This window comes from Cynara cardunculus (assembly GCF_001531365.2).
Source record: "Cynara cardunculus var. scolymus isolate 2C chromosome LG 2, CcrdV1, whole genome shotgun sequence".
Classification (NCBI taxonomy): Eukaryota; Viridiplantae; Streptophyta; class Magnoliopsida; order Asterales; family Asteraceae; genus Cynara; species Cynara cardunculus.
Genome location: NC_037529.1, coordinates 60,643,002 through 60,658,376, shown reverse-complemented (window position 1 = coordinate 60,658,376; position 15,375 = coordinate 60,643,002). Strand labels below are relative to the sequence as shown.

Here is a 15,375-nt window from a genome sequence, read left to right as displayed (position 1 = left end):
GTATTTCTAATCAAATTCCACCATTTTTAATGGAATTTTTAAAGTTTTTGGTTGATTTCGATGGACTTCAATTTTCGATTTTTTGTATTTTCTAATATCTTGAAACAATCCTAAAAGTTTAACGAATGAACATTTCATACCCCAACTAAATTATACTTACAAAAATCGGTTGAATAGATGCATGAAACCCCATTCGAATCATCATAGGTCCGCCCTGCTTTACAATCCTTATAATTTTATGCAATTGAATATTATACCATGTCACCACTTTTTTATATGTAACATGAATATATATAATGAAATTTTATAAAGATGGTTCTTTAAATCCAACAGTGAGATTGATTATGGTACTAATTAATATTTCATCTTTATTACTTTTTATTAATGTGATAAAAATATGTAACAAAAATTGTATTAATAATTTCTTAATTGATAAGATATAAGATTTGGTAATTTATAAGCTACATCATCTGTTTTGGTGACATGATGTAACACCACCCTTTTATTAGTGTCGTGACGACGTGCACCGCATAAATTAAATCATATAAACCATTCATCACATCATTATCAAAATTGTTAAAACATCGTAACAACTTAAACGTTGATTTACAATGCAAATTACATGAAACTTAGTAGCATACAATACAAGATTCAATGCAATATCTCGATGCACAACTTGATTAATACAAACTATTCACCACATTGTAGCATAATAGTTAAAATGTCATAAAACATTGGTTTACAATACCAAATACATCAAACTTAGTAGTACATGATACTCAATGCAACACAATATAAATAGCATAGTCAAGACATGGTGACTTCCAACATACGCCCTTAAATCAAATCTTCACCCTTGTAGCTTTCGGACTTGTCTGCTCCTGTAACACACACTACTCGTCAGCTCAAAATTCATTGAGTTTATGGTTTTAGAATTTAACATCAGAGCATATGCTATGATATATGCAAACATATATTTTGAGTTTAAGGACAATTGTGTATATATACCGTATCGTTTGGAAACAGAAATATGTAGTGGACCATCAATCTGAAGATTAATCATAGTTCTGTAATGTGGGATTTTGCTTTCATCACTCAACTTGAACGCGAAGCAACCCAACAAGATAGAAGAGAATATCTTCATCTGCCTATACGCGAAATCTCGACCCATACAAGTTCGAGGTCCAGCCTATGAATGAATACAAAAGAGAAATAAGAGGGATTACAGTTTACTATTATGAAAATGTATATCAATGAAAAGCAATGTCAAATGTACATGTTGCAACCGATAGATTAATCGTAAATGCTAGGATTTAGGGGTCGTGCCCAAGGTTCACCAGTTTGAGTCTCATGTTTGTTACATTTAGGGTTCCTTTGGATTAGTCGAGGCATGCGTAAACTAATCAAGACACACAGGGTTACCAAAAATGAAAATAGAAAACGACTTATACCATATGTAGTGGAAGTTTCACCTAATTATGGATCATGTGAAATTAATGGTATATATACGAACCTGAAAAGCTGTAAATTTGAAGGGGCTCGCTGGATGGAAGACACCATTCTCATCAAGCCATCTTTCTGGTTTAAACTCAAGTGCATCATCACCCCATATGAACGTCATCCTTCCCATTGCATATGGCATGTAAACTACCACYTCCCCTTTCTTCACAAAACCACCATCGGGTAGAACATCATCTGAAAAGCATGTCTTTGGGTCCTGTATAATTATATAATATCATCTCCATATTCTTAAGAAATTTTTATTATGAGAGTAACGCTACTACCAGTTACTAAAGGCTCGTCCTTAGAAATTAACTAAACAAGTGTTGAAGATCGAATTAAGGTTGCATACCATTGACAAGGCAGGATAGAGTCTGATGGTTTCTGTTAGAGCTGCATGAAGATATTGCATCTTGTCAAGGGCTTCCTCGGTCACACGGGTTGCAAACTCTGCAACATCTATGATCTCTAATTCTTTCATGCTCATGTTGGTTGCTTCTTTAATTTCTTTTGCCACCTTATCTTGAATTTGAGGATGTTTGCAGAGCATGTAAATGAACCAATACAAACTAGTTGCTATAGGATCTTTACCAGCAAGAACAAACGTTACAACTATATCTCGTACGTACTTTTGATCTATATCCTTGATCTGCAAAAACCTCGAAAGAAGGTCTTGTTTCTTCATCTGCAAATTCCACAAAAAAAATATTTAATTAGTCTCATATGTTTTCTTGGTTTGAATGAAAATAGTGCAAATTGTATATATGTCTATCGGAAAATACATATAGAAATCACAAATACATCATGAATTCAAGATTGGTTTCATGGATTTCAAAATATTTGAGGTTCTTRTATATCTACGTCTTTTATTCAATAAGAGTATATAAGCTTACCAAAGTATCATCGTTTCCCTCYCTCATTTTTTCAATCTTGGTCTGGATCAACTTATAAATAATGTCATCAATCACTTTGACATTTTTCTTTAACTCTGCTTCTGGTCCAATATTGAAAAACTTCTGGATCTTCCATGATAAGTCAAAAAATCTTCGAAGTACCAATTCATTTGCATCATCAAATGCACGACAGAATCTAGCTCCTTTTTCATTTGAGCCACTAATGTTGTCAAAATCGATTCCAAAAGCAACTTTAAATATTGAATCAGTTGTTGATTTCATGAACAAGTCCTGTATTTATGCACATTGGGAGTGTGATGATTAGCTCTAATGACAATAATCAACAGGGTATTACAAGAAAATGTCAGTGAGAAAATTAATTAAAGATTGAGAAACCTACAGTTATATCGACTGTTTGGTTGCTACTTGCTGCTTTTGACAAAATGTTGCCGACTTTTATAGTGTTTTCGGTGAAGACTACACCGCTAAAATCTCTCAACACTTTCTTAGAGAATTCGTGGCTCGATACCTTCCTCTGTTCTCTCCACTCGTCCCCATCAACTGTGAATATTCCATCGCCAAGTAGATCCTTTAGGGTGTGGTTCATAAATGATCCCTACAATATGTTTTGCACCAAAGTAACTTGTAAGAAGAATTTAATAGGAGTAACTTTAATAACAATCTCTCAAAACGTGAAACCTTAATAAAATACTTTACATGGAGTGAATGATATATTTAACTGTTGGTTAGAAATGATTCCCATATGTGTACTGTTAAAACCAAAATTGGTTACACCTAAATCATGACACATTTAGGGCACATACCTTGCCATAATTGTCGAAATTTGTTCTGAGGATGTACTCCACATTTGCAGGATCAGTTGTATAAATCTCACTATTATGAGGGCTATATATTCTATAAGTTTTGTATTTTTTAGCCAGATCAGTACAATAATGATGCAACCTGCGAAAGTGGATAAACTGATGAAACTTAGTCCCACCAACTGGATGATACTTCTTGGTGGTCTTCCCCTTTTTTTGTGGCTGATTGTAGATGTAGACCGAAAGAAGAAGAAATAGAGCTGTGATTATTAGAATGAAGATTGGATTTGAGAGAGAAATAATGGAAGTTGCCATTATCTTAGAATGAAAGGGAATGTGTTTTTTGTAACAAGTTTGGAATGACTAATATAGGGTCACAACCGCCCCCCCTCCATTACCTTTTTAATTTATTGTTATTATTTTTTTAATTTACTATAGTATATATTATTATTATCATTACTTTTCTTATTTAATTATTATTATTATTATAACCAAACCAAATGAAACAAATCCATTACATCTCGTTAAATTTCAAGTCTGGAGATGAGATGTATGCAGATCCTTTACCCAAAAAACAGAACGTCTATTTTATTGAAAACCAGTGTTTATACAACATTTGTGCAAAAAGTTAAAGAAAAGAAAAGGTAGAAGGAAATAAAAACCAAGGTTAATAAATAGACAACAACAAGAAAAAAAAAGTAACAGCTGAAATAGACACAATGAAACATAAAACCAAAGGAAACATACACATCCTTTAATATATCGTGGGACTTTGTAACTCTATCGGCTAGTTCCCTTCTACCACCCTCTACCTCTCTAAGTCCCTTATTCTTTTTGTTATCCTTGGTTCTTATTTACTCTATATGTTATCTTTCATTTTCACTGTCAATTTTACGTAGATCGGGGCTGTCAAAAAAATAGACGATCTAATCCAAACAAGCTATTGGTTTATACAGTTAAGTAGTACTCACTACCTTAGTCATGTATCTCCAAGAATTCCTATCAAATGTCCAAGGTTAATATATTCGTCATCAACTGCTCATTCGACATCCTCCTCAGCCTACCATTCCTTGCTCCCTAAACTGTCACACCGTTTACTCTCCTCATGGGTGACACCCTTAGTTTCATGCGAACATGTCAAAACCACCTCAATCTTTCCTCTTATCAATTTTTTTGTGATTGTCGCAACTCACAACCCTACCTAGAAAACATTGTTAGGTATCTTGTCTTACATGGTTTCATCACAAGTCCATCTAAACATCTTCATATTCTGTAACTTGCAACTTTCTTTCACGAGCCTTCTTTGTCCCCCAACAGTCCGACTCTTTCAAACGTGGTTTGTGTGGTCATGGCTATCCATATAGAATGTTCCCTTTAAGTTTATTACGTTGATTCTTCTTGTCACACAACAATCCCATGATTATTTTCCACTTTATTCATTTTGTCTTTATGTGATGAATTATATATATCGTCATCAACCTCCCCTTTAATTTGTCTATCTCCCAGCCCTAGCAAAATGCATAAAATTATCATGTTGTGGCACCTTTTCCCCCTAATTTTGACTTACACCCCACTTAATCATGTGTTCTCCCTATAAAATTATTGCACCACATGTATTTTTAAATGACCTCTTGTTAACATTTACGTTCAACTCTGTTAACGAGACAATGTCGTCCTGTAAATAATATATGCTATATGAGATACTCCTTGGTTCCTCTTTATGAAAATAAATGTTTTATTTTATTTTATTTTATAACAATAATATTATTATTAATCTTTTAATTTTATTATTATAATTTATTTAACTCGTGACAACTTAATACTAATAGTATTAGTTATTTTAATACGGTGTTTCTACATAAATAGTGAATTTAATTTTTTGACCAAAATATTAAATTCATATTAAATATTAAACATTTGTAATAAATTTTTTGAACTTACAGATAAAGTAATTATTGTGAGTATGCACGTTTTAATGATGATTATGAATATAGACGACTTTGAAGCGGTCACTGAATATCCTTCATATATCGGACAATATGGCTATGACGAATGGCTAGAAATTCGTCAAGCCACTCAGCGCTTAAAGTCTAGGAACCGACCTATTATCAAATATATTCTGAATGATCTTATCAAGATGGTGTCTATGCATGTTGTTGTTCCTCAAGTGCTAGAGATCCTGCCCAAGTGAAGAAGAAATCCTGTAGATCCTAATAATGGACCTACTCTAAGGAATAAACATGAAACTAAGTTCTCCTTATAGGAAATCCTTATATACCTAACATTGTGCACTTCAAGCTTGAGTATGGATTAATATTCATCGACTATGACGATGAGTACAACTTCCAAAGAGTATCTGAGTTCTGTCTCTGTCAAATAGACCACCTCGAATATCTAAGATCTTGGTTGGACAATGACGTACCTGGTGAGACGATAGACTGCAGGATCGAAAAGAAATATCTACGTCGAAAGAAGCTAGGAGAAGAAGTACCAAGGTACATCAACCTCAACGACCTTGAATAGTTAAAACTTTCTATCTTGTAATATCGTTTTTCTTTTTATTACTTTTAGTGTACAATCTATATGTAATAGGTCCAACACTTACTGTTGAAACACTTGTAATTTCTCCTTTTGAATAATATAAGCATTCCTTTAGTGTCATTGAAAAAGATCCCTAAAAAGAGTAACAAAAACAAGTATCTATGAGTTCTAGTTTACTATTCCATTCACTGACAACTTTCAGTTAGTAAATAAGCTTTTAGTTTCAGTTATTATTACTTGTATTTGTTCCCTTAAACTTGTAATCCTTTACAACTTAAGTTAATTGTATAAGAAAACTGTATCACTGAAAAAGATCCCACAATAATTAAAAGGGACTTTATTTTACTTGTACATTTTCCTTATTATTATTATAACTTGGACAATTTTGTTTATGTTGCTTTGTCATCATCAAATAGGGGGGATTATTGATCCTCTCTCATTGAGTTGATGCTAATCCATTTTACCTATCGAAATACAGTGTTTCTGTTTATTCGGTTTCAACGATCATCACTGGATAGTCGAAAATTGTTATATTTCAAGAAGACAAAACTCTCACCAAAGAACCTTCAGCAATGCCGAAGATAGAAACTGAAGATTAGAGACTAGCGCATTCGTGATCTGAAGCGACACTCAGTGATTACAAGCTCGTCTACATATGTGTGAAGACTGCACAAATTTCAACAAATGCTGAAGAGACGTCTAACGTCATCCCAGCATTCAGCGATCAAATGAAGCTTACATGCACGATTGTTTGTGTCTTGTCCTCTCACATACTAAGGACAAACCAATACCTTTTATGGAGTATAATACAGTACAGAGCCACTTAGTTGACTCTATTGTGCTTACCTACTTTATGAAAAGATGACTGCTCATAAACAACGATAGGATTTTCACTGTAGCAAAGGACAAACTTTCTTCCAAAATCTTTACAGGTGTTCTGTACCTTATAAATTGTATTTAATGCAGTGGGTATAAATAGTTGAGTGCTCTCCACTTAGTTATTACTTCTAATTCTTTCTCTCTAATAAACTTATCCAAAAAGTTACTTCTCTCATTTCTCTCTCTCTCTCTCTAAAGAGAAAGAACCATTTTGAAAACATACCATAAGTTCAAAAATACATCATACGATGACGGGAGAGACTCGATTTTCCATGGGTCGTGGTGGAACACAGAAGTAAAGCACAATTCCATGTTATAGAGCTAATACGAAGGATCAGTGACCAATGAGTTCAACCAAACTATGATTTATAGTTCAAGGCCCTCTTGATGATCCTAGTTACAACCATTCACTAGAAATTTGCATTAAGCGGCCAATAGCTAGAGTTCAACCAACATATGATTTATAGTTCAAAGCCTCCGATAACTCAATCTTTATTCCTAGTTACAAATGGGATGACTATCCCATTTAAAATAAATCGACTCCTATGCCTATGGATCCATTGGATTGCAATCTAATATAAATTACAAATTTAAAGTGATCAACAATAATAATATACATAGTTTTCACTTTTCATCATCCAAATATCCTTACAAAATTATCTGACACAATATTACCAAATATGAGCAAATCCCCTTTACTTCAAATAAAGCATTTCTTATCCAAAAACAAATATTACTTGCATCCTCCTTTTTCCAAGAGTTTATAATTTATAGAATGACCTTAAATCACATATGAAATACTTCTTTTTTCAAAGCATAACTATTTTACATGAAATACCTTAAAAAATGTATAAATCCATGATAAACATTGATAAAAACATGTAGTTCAAGAGCTATAGTAACATTTATGTTCATAAAACCTATTTCCATAACACATATTTGAAGAGCTCACTTTTCTAGTAAAAAGGTAGAAACTCCCAAATCTTCCGAAATACCCAAATTGGTACAATTCATAAATATGTAATGTTTATAAAGAGAGATGTTTATGACTAAAATGAAGCATTTTGACATGTATAATGTTCAGGAAAAGTTAGGATGAACTCACGTTACTAGGTTTTGGTGGAAACCTAGAAAATCAAGAAAACCCTAGGAGATGGAGTTATTGGCTTGGATCTTGAGTCCTAGCTTTGATTCCTAGATTGGATGATGATTAATTCCTTCGAAATGGTTGGAAAGTAGAAGTAAATGCTTCAACCTAAACCTTCAGATTTCCCACTCCTTCCGTGTCCAACCACCCTCCATTTGCACGATAATCAGTTTCTACGAAAAAAAATTCTGACCAAACTCACACCCCTTCGCATCCGTGATAAGAAGATGTTTCTCATATTCATTTTTAGATACCAAATAACAAAGGTTTGCGTTTTGGGTTTTGAGATCTTTCTTCATTGCTACGTTGTGTGTTACAGTTTCTTCCTTTTGTCATTTTTATAGTTAGGTTGTAAGATGAATTCTCACATTTGTGTACATGTACCTAGATGTGTTTGTGGTTGTTAAGGTTTTCAGGAACCAATACAAGTATATGTTAGATTCTATGAATTAGAATGATGAATTGTCACGTTTCTGGTTTGGATGTTTGGTTTCAGGTGATTTCATATCAATTATTTATTATGTCATCATTCGCCAAAGTTTTGTTCAGAAAGGGTGTGCAAGAATTGGAACAACTTCATGAAACAATAATACTCTGAATTTAGTGCTATTTGGATCAATAACATTTGTATTTTTCAGGACTAATGTTCAAAAGCCATCATTCAAATCCTTGTATTGTATGTTTAATGTTGTATTTTTCTATCTTCAAATCCTTGTGAATTTCAATTCTTATATGTTTTTTGTTGACGTGGAAAATTACGGGGATGACTTGTGGCTADGGGTGAAAGGCCAACCAAGATCGGATATAGCTGGTTTTCCGCGAAATCTATTTCAGTAGAGCGTATGATGTCGATGGCCCGAGGTAGAGCACTCAATGGGCTAGGGTGGCCCCATTTCGCATAGGATGGATATTTCTCACCTTTTGCATTTAAATTATCACTACAAAACAAACAAATGATTTTTACCCACAAAATCATCCAAGAAAATTTCCGTTGGTAATTGCTAACGGATTACCCAGAAAATATCTATTATTCGGTAGATTCCGATGTTTTTCAAAAAAATATCAACGGATCACCTAGAATGTCTGGGTAATTTGTTACTGATTTAAATTACCCACCAACTTTTGTGACAATTTTGTGATGAATCACCCTTTAACGACGGACTTCTCAAGGAAAAGTCTCTAGGTAAATATATTGCGTTTAGTAGTGTGTATGTGTATATATATTGTAGTTTTGTATCTTTTTAGGAATATTGTTCATAATCCATCATTCAAATCCTTAATTGCATAGTATGTATTTTGCTACATGTTACAACCAATGAGATTGGTTAGAGCTAGAAGCAACCTCTAAAAGCGTTACTAAGCATGAAGAGAATTGCAAGTCATTAGGAAAATAATGGTCCTTGGACCCCAAGAGATTTGATTCCTTCCTACTTAATTTAAGCTGTAGTTTTATGTGAATATACTCCTTGAAGCATTTGATTGGAAAATTATCATACAGTGTGATGATAGTCGTGGATCTCCGAGCTAGCCCATTCAAAGCAATTTAGGCGAAGAACTCCCTTTAACCTCGATGTCGGCTCTTCGCCACCTGGGGCTTTAGTATGTTCCAAGGGTCGGGTGGAAGGCCATATCTACATGCACTTTCTTACCAATATAGATTGGCATTATGTTAGCATATCAGTTTATACTTTGTTTTTGTTCTTTTCTTTTGATTTTCTATTCTTTCTACTAGTAGATCCATCATTTACTAGGCTTTAAGCCTCGATCAAGTGGCTTTTGGATCTCTTTTCCACTAGACTACAATTTTGACCCTTGACTTGTGCTTTGATTGTTTAATCTATTGATAATCGTTTCATGTCATGTATGGCGATACCCTATAGGCTATAGCCTGATCTCATGCATCCTTAATTATTATTTTCTTTGATGTTTTCTCAAGTTGAACATGTATTTTGGGATGAGAAAATGATGGCAGCATATGATTTTATTGAGGTATATGTGAACTTATTATAGCACATTCTTTTTCCTTTTCTACTTTAATATATGTAATTTTATAAAAGAGTCGATATCTTGAGATGAATGTTATTAACGTATGTAAAAACTAAGAAAGCATATCAATTCTACACACTGGAAATTATAGGATTAGGAAACCAGTTACATATTTATCTACTAGAAACCCTTAGCAATAGACAATTTGATATCTTGAAAGCGTTTGAGGTTTCAATATCAATTCTGTTAAAACATTTAAATGCTGCTGCATTGTGCAGATACATCTTAGTTAACATACTTTTTTTATGAAAGTTAGTTATAGGAATTAAAAGCGAAATAAAATGACAACCATAATAAACGAAAATGTAATATAAATTACACTTAATAGTGAACGTCAACTACAAGAAACAAATATACTTTACTCAATTTCTTAATATAAGAAAAATGTAGCTAAAAGAAAATGAATTCTTTAGGTTGGCACTATATTGACTTTTTTAATTTTCTATTTGAACCTTTATCTATTGTCTATGTATTATTATTATTTTAGCCCATCATAACTAACCTTCACATCGGAAAGGTAGCATCAACGAGGCTGATTCGGTTGTAATTGTGGCAAGGTTGGTCCAATAGAAGGTGGTTTACCCCAGATGATCGTGTTGGGTGAATTGTGACCTCGTACAATCATGTCGGGTTTATAAAAGGATGGTAAATGGTTACAATTGGTTTGAAATGGTTGCACATTGATTTTTCGTGGATTGTATGTTAATTTTAGGTTGAGGGTTGAAGGTAGAATAATATTTTTAAAAGATGGCGAGAAAAGATATTTCAATTATTTAATAAACCTAAAGAACTTAAATTCAGCGACTTTTGATGACCATTTCAATTTCATCAGATTCCTTTGAAATCTGATAATTGAAAAACGATCATAATTACTTCATGTAATTCACAAATTGCTCAAAATAGAAAACATACTTGCATTTTCAATTTTCAATTGAGAAAATATACCTTCAATTATATTCGGGGATCTATAGTTTGGAGAAAATATCGTTTTAGTACATAATATTGTTTGACGCTTATGTAATATAAGTGAAACTTAGGGGCCGTTTACTAAACGCTTACCCGGTAAGTGCTTACTGGATGATATTACTTACCGAATGAAATTGACAAGGGTCAAAAATTTTACCCGGTAAGAGTAATGATAAAGATGAAAAGTCTTACTTGGTAAGTGATGATCACGATTCTTACCCGGGTAAACGCTTATCGGGTAAATTGTTGCATACAACACCATTTTGATATACTACAATCTTACCCAGTAAATTATATTACTATATTGACTCTTAATGGTAAGCATTTAGGTAAATGGCCCCTTAATATGTTTTAAGAAGACGTTTCCCACAATAAATTTTCTCATCAGATACCTAGACTTCCATTTTGAACCACCAAGCAAGGTACTCAACAACATAAAAACGACAGTGATGGATGCAATTTCTAATTGAGTGCATTGCTGTTTGGATCACCAACCCCAAGTTCTCGGTAACAAATCAAGATAGACTGATTTACAGGAAAGAAGTAGTAGTTCATGAGACCTCGAATTCCCACGTTTTTTCATTATTACTTTCCGAGTCCGAGGGTCCAATTCCGGACTTCGTGCTACTAAATGGATCAACGAAAAGGAATCTGCTTTCCATCTTTAAGCTCAGAGGTTACGATCGTCTCCTTGGGAATTTCCTTCCGTTCAAATTAAAAAAATAGGTAACACGAAAATAGAACAGCGGGTCTTTAAGAATTAAACTATAAACTCTTAAATAGGTAGTGTAAATTATAAAACACAAGAAATGTATTTTGGAATTTTTGGACCAAGTATTTTGTATGATAATTTCTTGTACATTGGGACCTAATTCAACAACACCTCAATACACTATTCTCATGATGTCACCTCAAACACTCATGGTTCTTCTTTTAATATATATATATATATATATATATATATAGATTTAATTACTTTTTTCTAAAATATATTTAAATAAATATATGTTTCAAATTTTTTATTGTAATATAACATTTTGTAATATTATATCAAGAATAAAATAAAATATATAATTAAAGTAAGAGTAAACTACAAGTTTGGTCCTTGTGGTTTGTTATTATAACGGTTATCGATCTTAGAGTTTTGAAAATACAGTTTGATTATTATGGTTTGCGAAAACGTTCTGATTCGGTCCCTCACTTTAACAATCATCAAAAGAATCCACTAATTGATGAACGTCTTAGTCTTTTTCCACTTTTCTACTTATAGAGAAACCCCATGCCCTCAAATAAAGTTAGAACTCATGCATCACCAAAGCACATCACCGATCATCACTTCACCATCAAACTCCAAGGTGATGCAACCACCATCTCTCTCTCTCCCCCCTTTTCCCTCCCATTCTCAACAACATGTCCTCTACTGCCTTAACTCCTAACTCATCTTTGTCATGACCATCTTTGTCATGACCATCTTTGTTGTCGATCCGTTTTACTTTATGATTATCCATATTACTCGGACTATAACGAAATCTTTACAAAATGGACTTTTTTCAAATTTACAATATCAAAACCATTATAGGAAGAATAAATGTAAAATTCAGTAAGATGATCATATGTGAAACTTAATGTCATTATTACATGAAGATCAATTAGTGATATTTTAAGATTTATAACTCCCAAATAAAATATTTGGAAGTTACATAAGAATGATAAATTACCTAAATACCCTTACAATTAATATGTGAGTTACATTTAAACCTAACTAAAAGATGGAACATGATTGGTTGATGTTGGTTAACATAGTTTGCACAATAGTTTTGGTTAGTATTTATATATATATAGATAATAGAAATTTTAAAAATTGTAAAAAGTATAAAATACCTCTCATTTAACGGGGTTTTTTTTATGATCGTTAGTTAAAGGGATCAAATCCAAGAGTTTATAAACTGCAATGACTAATTTATAGTTTCAAAATTGGAAGAACGAAAACCATTATAACCGACAAATTACAAGGACCAAAATTGTAGTTTACTCTTAAGTATTAACCACCTTCCAAGTTCCAACTGCTCCACACTGCACCCGAACCTCAATGTTTGCTTTTGGCTCCACATGGTATTTTTTAAACCAAGTTTTCCTTTTGTTTTAAATACTCAAAAGATAAACTCATGTTAATTAGATATAAAATAAAATTAAAATTACTAATACCTATAATCACCCTATCTGAATTTAATTCTTAAATATTTTATAGTTATAAAAATATGAAATACAATTTATATATTAAATAACTACAAACGTTTTGTTATTACATGTATGTAAATCAACACAATTTGTATTATTTTCTAAAAGAGAAAGAAAATTTAATGTTAAAACATATGAAATAATGTATGAACTAATAAATCACAAAATTACCCCTCATAGAAAGTAACTTGAACAAATGACTAAATGAGGCATGATTTCATAACCTGACAAATCTAAATAAAACAACGCACATACAAGCACGTATACATATACAGACAATATCGAACAATAAGACGTTCAATTTACAAGAAAAGTAGAGGTTGAAAGATCATATGTGATATAAGTAATTATATGTAATCAACATGTTGCATTAACCGATCATAGTAAGGAAGATGTTTCCCACGACCCTTGGTCATATTGACATGTTGTATCAAATGTGATTTTTACTCGATAATCACGTGTTTTTCCTACAAGTGGTATCAGAGCCACATTTTCACATTGAATTATTAGAAATAATTAGTTTTTTTTTGTGGTATAATTGTTTCGTAAGGTGAATTGTTTTGCTATGGGGATTTAAAAAGTTTTTTTTTTTAATTCTGTCGCCAATGATTCGAATGAATAATAATAAATAAATAAAAAACTTTTGGATTAGAGTAATCGAGTGAAACAATTTCGATGGATGATTTTTTTGGATATCAATGGTTTGAGACTTCTGCCGCCGTTTATTGTTTTTTAGATTCGTGATTATATATTATCGTTTTTCGTTTCTCTAGAACTCAAGTTTGACAGTCATATATTGTATAAATTGTTTATATATATTTTGTGATATCCATATAAACGTATCTTTTTTTTTGGTGAAACTGATTACTACCATGACAATTGTTATATTTTATTATTGTTATTCGTTGTTGTGAATGGAAAAGAAGTTTTTTTTGTTTAAGATAATTTTTTCGTTCAATAAAGATTATGTTATGGTTTTTGGAGGATTTTGTTTGTTAGTTGGGCTATTAAGAAATAAATAATATTTCCCATTGAGATTAAGTGTAGATTGTCTGAAACATTAGTTTCGATGGAGTAAAATTATATCAAGGTCCAAACTGTTTTATTATGTTTGCACTTAATTGTCTTGTATTTTAAAATAAATTGATTGACATAATATAGTTGCCAAAGTAACCCCTCTTGTGACAATTAATTTGTTTTAAGGTATAAAGATGAGTATATTTGTTATTTATGCGAATAGTGATTGGCCCAAAGGAAAATTGTTATTTGGCCGGATAATTAATATACATGTGGTAATAAATATATGATTATTGTAAAGTTTTCCATGTGAGCAATGACCGGCCCAAATGAAGGGTATTGTTTGACATGATTTATTTTCAATATTTGATTACTACGTTGAGAGTACCACTTACAAGTTAATATTTTAGTCCAAAGACTAAATATTGATGTTGTGTTAGGTATCTTGTTAATGGGCCCACCAATGTTTCGAAATTTTTATGTCATACATGCACGTATTTTCCTCCGATATGACATAGTTGCTAAGCATGTTATTTGTTTTGTTTAATATACAGTTGCTAATGCTAATAATGTATCTGCTCAAATTGATGGTATTCCTACTCTGACTGGGACGAATTATGCCATGTGGAAAGAGAGTGTGGAAATTGTTCTCGGTTGCATGGATTTAGACCAAGCACTTCGGATTGAGCGACCCATTTCCATTGCGGAAAACCCAAATACGGATAAAATTGAGAGGTGGGATCGCTCTAATCACATGTGTCTAATGATCATGGAACGCTCTATTTCGAGCGGATTTAGGGGCTCTATCACTGAGAGCACTGATGCTAAGAAGCTCCTCACTGAAATTTAGCAATTTTTGCTAAAAATGAAAAAGCGGAAGCAAGTAACACTTTGATGAAACTCGTCACCATGAGGTATAAAGAAAAAGGGAACATAAGGGAGTGCATCATGGGAATGTCTAATCTCAATGGGAAACTCAAGGAACTAAAGTTAGAGCTTTCGGAAGAYTTGYYCRTTCACTTGATTCTCATATCACTTCCTGCACAATTCGGACAATTTGTGGTGAGTTATAACACTCAGAAGGATAAATGGACTCTTAATGAGCTCATGTCACATCTTGTGCAAGAGGAAGAACGACTAAAGCGAGATAAATAGAGAGTGCTCACTTGGCATCAACCTCTCAGGATAAGAAGAGGAAGAGAGCTAAGGAAACTGCAGAAAAAGGGCCAAAGCAGAAAATGCATAAGAAGCAGGATAAGGAATTCACCTGCTACTTTTGCAAGAAAGCAGGACACATGAAGAAAGAGTGTCCTAAGTATGCTGCTTG

The 15,375-nt window shown here is 32.7% G+C and overlaps 2 protein-coding genes across 2 annotated transcripts; one reads left to right on the top strand and one right to left on the bottom strand.

Annotated features, from left to right (window-relative positions):
• Positions 1-573: 573 nt before the first annotated feature.
• LOC112507300 (cytochrome P450 704C1-like) lies at positions 574-3,529 on the bottom strand. Its single transcript, XM_025111832.1, has 7 exons — positions 3,218-3,529; positions 2,794-3,009; positions 2,394-2,684; positions 1,853-2,185; positions 1,514-1,717; positions 1,009-1,189; positions 574-881 (listed from the first exon to the last, which is right to left on the bottom strand). Exons 1-7 carry the CDS (start codon positions 3,527-3,529, stop codon positions 838-840), a joined length of 1,581 nt encoding a protein of 526 aa, XP_024967600.1. The 3' UTR covers positions 574-837.
• A 10,970-nt stretch (positions 3,530-14,499) lies between these two features.
• Positions 14,500-14,898, top strand: LOC112506237. The gene is made up of 2 exons (XM_025110254.1): positions 14,500-14,542; positions 14,603-14,898. Exons 1-2 carry the CDS (start codon positions 14,500-14,502, stop codon positions 14,896-14,898), a joined length of 339 nt encoding a protein of 112 aa, XP_024966022.1.
• The last annotated feature ends 477 nt before the right edge of the window (positions 14,899-15,375 follow it).